Below are 6,044 nucleotides of genomic sequence, written 5' to 3' on the forward strand. Positions count from 1 at the left end.
CAACTATTGCTATCGTAATTATTGTTGTTATCTTTTAAATAATTTACTACTGTTTACTTTTATATTTAAATTCTAATCGTGTGTTTATATTTGCCAGTTGTACATGTAGGAATATTTACTGTCATCAATGTTGCCATGGCAGCCGACCAGATAGACGAACTATCGACAAATACTTGTAGTAGGCTGATGGATGTTGGAGTGATAAATACAGTCTCTACATCTCGTTTTCTGTAAACTGCATTTATAACATGGTATATTGTGAGATGTTCTGTATTATCTCATCAATGTTCAAAGATGACAAAACTACCATATCCCAGAACAAAATGCCACCTTCGTGTCGGTGAGTGCATACACAACTCGAAACGTCAGTAAACAATGTGACGTCATCAGAATGTACCAGTTACAGTAATGTACAACAATGTATCTTACAGACCTTCATGAATACACAAGTGACCAAAAGAATGAAGCACAGTGAAAGAGGAAAAAGAAATTGTTGATCCATTGCACAAATTGATTATTTTGATACGGTCTCTGTTTAAATCGGTTTTCAGAGATATCAACATTCTTTTTGACGTGTTGATATTCTGTCAACGCGTACTGTAATATTCTGTCATTAAACTGTTTCCCTGAAGAACTTTCATCCGAATGCTGATGCAAGGGTGCAACTGATTGGTTAATCTGATAAAGTTTAACGCGTTAAGATTTAACACGTACAAATTATTATGAACGTGATAAAACTGTCTTTAACGCGTTAAATGAGAACTACATTTAACGCGTTAAATGTTTACATTTAACGCGTTAAGCTTTAACGCGTTAAAGCTTTACGCGTTAAGTCTTAACGCGTTAAAGCTTTACGCGTTAAGTCTTAACGCGTTAAAACTAGTTTTAACGCGTTAAATGTTATGTTTAACGCGTTAAATGTGTTTAACGCGTTAAAGCTTAACGCGTTAAATGTATCTCGTTTTTGACATGAACGGCCTTTCATAGAAGACTCGGAAAAAAGGAGGGAGATGTGTAGCGGGACTGGACTGGGTCGATCATCAGGTATCTCAAATGGTAGAGCATCCGGCTAGTGATCGGAGGTCCCGGGTTCGAACAAACAGGGTGTAACTTACGAGTGGGTGTAAATCCGTATGTAAACCGTACGTAAAAGTTACGGTCCGTTTCACAAAGCATGTGTAACTTACAAGTGGGTGTAAGTTATTCCTGAAACCGGTTGTAACTTACACCACCCTGAGAGGTAGTGTAAATCTGTATGTATCTTTACACCCACTTGTAAGTGCGAATCCAAAATGGCGGCTGGAATGTAATTGATAGATGAGGAAATGAGAAGAGCAATGAGGAGAGAAAGAGTGTTTAGAGAGAGGGAAAATTACCTAGATAAAAACGATGACAGGTATTTAATTGAGCGCTACCGTATGTCACGAGGTGCAATTGTGAGTATAGTTGAAATTATAAAAGATGACTTACTCACCGTAACCAATCGCTCCCACGCCATTGACCCCCAGATACAACTTTTGATTGCCCTGAGGTATTATGCAAAAGGCGGATTTCTTTCGGAAACCGGGGACCTACATGGGGTCAGTCGATCCTCTGTCTCTCGCATTACAAAGCGTGTGACAGATGGAATTATCCATCACCTGAGAGGGACGATCAGTTTTCCGGCGGATGTTTTACAGCTGAAGGAAGGGTTTTATGCCATTGCCCATATTCCAAATGTTGTCGGTGCCATCGACGGCACCTTAATTCCTATCATTGCCCCTTCCGCTGACGAACATACGTATGTATGTAGGAAAGGATTTCATGCACTGAATATCCAAGCTGTCGTCGACAGTAGGTGTAGGTAAGTTAAACGTCATTCACGCTTGAAAACTAACAAAATTCATAGCTATGCTACTTCACAACTTCGCCGATATCGAGAACTGATAGACTCTATGTTAGAGTAGTGCCCCTTTACAGCTTTCTAAAATTAGGAATGGAAACTGAACAGATATATACGGAAATAATCCTCCATGTCTATGACATGATCGTCGCATAAACAAGGGAAGGTTTTACTTACTTTTTTGATAGTTTGAAAAAAAAACACAAACAAAAGATTCAAGTCACCTTTAAATGTTCTATTAATATAACAAAATATCAAGATACATGTATACACAGTATGTGATGTAATTAAATAGACGATACTGCCGACATCAGTATTTCATGAAATTAGATATATTCTAATCAAATTAGATTTATTCAAATTTAAAATTGAGATATCTCTATTTCAATACAGATATCTGATTTAAACCAGTAAAACCCAAATCATAGCAATAGAAAAAAGATTAATTAGCAACTTTTATATTGTATTATTATGACACCTACACAAGGGTCCAAAAGAAAACGGTAATTGAGATAAGTTGATTTAAATAAACACAAAACAATTTACCATTTTGTGTGTAATTGATAATATTACATCTAGTAAGAGACTGCATTTAAGTGTTAGTTTAAATAAGCCAAAGAGGTGCTGTGAACATTTTAAAACTTACGGATCATCTCATAGATTTTACAGTACACCCAAGTTTTGTTACTCTCATAATTACTTTCAAATATCAGTCTATTATGACTTTGCATATTGGCCTTGTGTATTAAACAATTAATTTTTAACACTGATAGAATTTTTAGAGAAAGATCATACCACTCTTACAAAAATAAAAAGTGAAAAATATCTTCTGGATAAATCAAAATGGAAATGTTCAGTTTAAATATGTTAAACAAGGTCAAATTATTGATGCATATTTTTTATTTCAAATGCAGATTTATCAACATAGTAGCTAGGTGGCCTGGGTCTGTCCATGACAGTTTTATTCTGAACAATAGCAATTTGAGTGCAGTTTTTGAGAGACGGGAGATTGATGGATGGCTACTGGGTGACTCGGGGGTATCCCCTTAGACCATGGCTTTTGACACCCATAGCCAATCCAACAACACATGCTGATGACAGGTAAATACATATGCAAATCATGCATGTTTCCAAGAATTCAATGAAATATTAATTCCATTATAATATCAATGCAACATAGTCGGATTTGGGGTGGGTCTTGGCGTATTGATAACGAACACAGGAGTTACTGTCACAATAGAATAAGGTCTATATGATATCCTTACAGCAAAGAAATATAGGTACATTTATCGACACCGACGCGCCAAACTGTACAACAACATTGCATAATTTAATTAGCATCACAAATACATCTGTACATATTTAAAAGATCCGATAACATCTGAGACATATATACACATGTATATATGTATGTCTCTGATAACATATAAAGATTATTCTCATTTATCCAAAGTTAAAACTAAAAGAACATAGAATGATTAGCAGAAATACAAATAGACCATTGGAAAAATCACGACGAACATAATAAGTTACAATCATCGGTAAAATTATGAAATTATCGATCGCATAAATATATAATAAATAAATAGATAAATGCTAACATTTACCTTACTTGGCATGCACAGGACATATAAAAAATGCAAAGTAGAACTACATGTACCAAACGCCGGCAAAAGTACAATAGCAAGTAAGAAAGAAAGAAAGAAAGAAAGAGAAAAAACGTGTCCGTCAGTGGTCAAACCCGTTTCATGCCTACTTACGTCACACGAACACTATAACACCACAAAACACACGACGTAGGATACGCACAACGCAACAACCACAAAACGATCACTGTGCGCAGGCACAAATAAACACGATGTGGAATACGAACAACACAGACATAAAACAACGAGCAATATAAAAATAACCAGATGTCACATCAATTTGTCCATTACAAACAATTGCACTGGTTATAAATTTACTGAATGATTTATCACTGGCAGTTAGCGTAACATGCTAATTATAACGACATCATCATTTAATGATCCAACCATGTAATAATCCTTAAGGTGGCAATGTAAATTAGAAATTATATGAGTTGTATATTGCTGGTGTTCATGAGTAATGTAACCGATTGTGATCACTCAATACTTATTTAATTAAAGGTATTCGAATTTTAACAAAGCTGACCCCTATGGACTAGAAAGTATATATTTGAAATTATGTATTCCAATCTAGTGCATTATAAGAGTTGTGTATACTTGAAATGCTATCCTAGGTACATGTACTGGCAAAATGGGTCTTCTAGAACTTAATCATGAGAAGATTCTTTTAATTTTTTTTATCTTAGAAATAAGTTACGGTCATTCATATTAGGAAACAACCTAAATACCTCATGATAAATATCAGCACCCAGTCTTCTAGAATAAGTAAGAAGTTAAAATGGTGATCATTCACCTTACCATGAACTCGCTTGGACGGAGACTTGTAATAGTAAAGCTCTATGGATTAATAGCAGTCTCTTTTTTCAAATTGAAGGTACAACCGCGCCCACAAGAAAACCAGAAGTGTTATTGAAAGGGCCTTTGGTATTTGCAAATCTCGATTCATGTATGAACATAAAATGTACATATCTATAAAGGAAAAAGGCCTAATCTTTGTTATGAAGAAAAGTAGTTAAAGATGATAATTTGAAGTGTACGTGATACCAGTTTCACAGTATTATACCAAAAAAAGTTAATGAAACTGAAGTATTTCACAAGCCCTTCACAGGAACAGAATTATTAACATTCATATATTCAAATACATGTAACAGTAATTATTAAGTGACAATGAGATGGTCATACCATATATTTCAGGTGTCTACATAAATCAGCAGGACACTTGATGTCATCCCCTGAGAGAAGTTGCAGGATCATTTATGCATGCTTTATTCTGCACAATATATGCATTGAAAACAACATTCCTTTTGCGGAGGAAGAACTTGATGAAGATGAAGATGAGATTACATACAATGGACCAATAAATGATGGTGTTTCAACTAGACGTGCCCTAATCCAGAGCAGGTTCTCAAATTGAACTCTGTTTGAATGTACATGTACAGACATTTAAAGATACACCTGTATGTTAACAAAATATTTACATGCACATCTATAAACCAAAAAACCCATTATCATGTTTATAATTAAGCTCTTCGAATTCGGTCACACAAAAAAAATGCAAATAAGAAAATTCTGCATTATATATCCCCTGCAAAAAATTTACTTCATAGCAATTCATCAAAATCCTAGGAATAATTCTATGTTTTATGTAATGTCTTAATATAAGATTTAATATTAAATTATTTTTAATATGTCCATGATGTACTATTAACTATTTATTTATCTCAGCCACCACTTGATTTTGTTTATCAAATTAGCTGTTTATTAATTCATTGGGTTTATGCTACAGACTTATAATAGAAAAAGAATACTTCAAAATTTAATAAAAGGTGAAACTGATGGTGATAAGTCCAGTGGATGGCTGGAAATACATGTGAAATTTGCAGCAATTTTATTAAGAGCTGCCAGCTGTGCTCTCTGGATCTCCACCAATGACCCAAGCATGTCTAACTTCTTCCTCTCTATGTCCAAGAGCTGTTCACTGTAGCTGGCTTCTGAAGTAAATATACATATGTTAATGATAGGCTCAACTTATGCTAGTACAAATTAGTGACTTATTTAAACTGAGGCAAAAGATTATTTATCTTTGTCTAAGATCATCATATAGATACAGCCTTGTAGATTGTTGCATTTGGCTATGAAAATCAACCTTGAATGTATACCATTATCAGTACACGTATTCAATTTATTTACTTACTTGCTGCAGATGATCTGGATGTATTCACTTCTTCTTGGATGTGAGCAGTTTTTTCTTTCCTTACTGTTAATGTAATTTTTAAGATACATTTTGAGATTGAATAATAGCCTGTACTTGAATGTAGAGTTTATTGTATTTTTCTGCTAATGCATGATTTTCCAATTTGAAGATCTAAGAGAATTCTTGCCTTAAAATTGAAATTTCCTGGTTTTGAATGCCATCTATATATGATATGAAAAAAGAATAAATGCTATGGGCCTCTGTATTGCTCATGCTATGAACCCTATCATGTTATGGAGAAGTTTTTCATACTAACTTTATA

At 34.2% G+C, this 6,044-nt stretch overlaps 1 protein-coding gene across 1 annotated transcript; it reads left to right on the forward strand.

The window, feature by feature from the left end:
* The first annotated feature begins 1,325 nt into the window (after positions 1 to 1,325).
* LOC117319297 (putative nuclease HARBI1) lies at positions 1,326 to 4,942 on the forward strand. The gene is given in 5 exon segments (XM_033874130.1): positions 1,326 to 1,843; positions 2,797 to 2,917; positions 2,919 to 2,983; positions 4,403 to 4,474; positions 4,723 to 4,942. Coding segments are annotated over 5 exon segments (996 nt in total).
* The last annotated feature ends 1,102 nt before the right edge of the window (positions 4,943 to 6,044 follow it).

This window comes from Pecten maximus, unplaced genomic scaffold, assembly GCF_902652985.1.
Source record: "Pecten maximus unplaced genomic scaffold, xPecMax1.1, whole genome shotgun sequence".
Classification (NCBI taxonomy): Eukaryota; Metazoa; Mollusca; class Bivalvia; order Pectinida; family Pectinidae; genus Pecten; species Pecten maximus.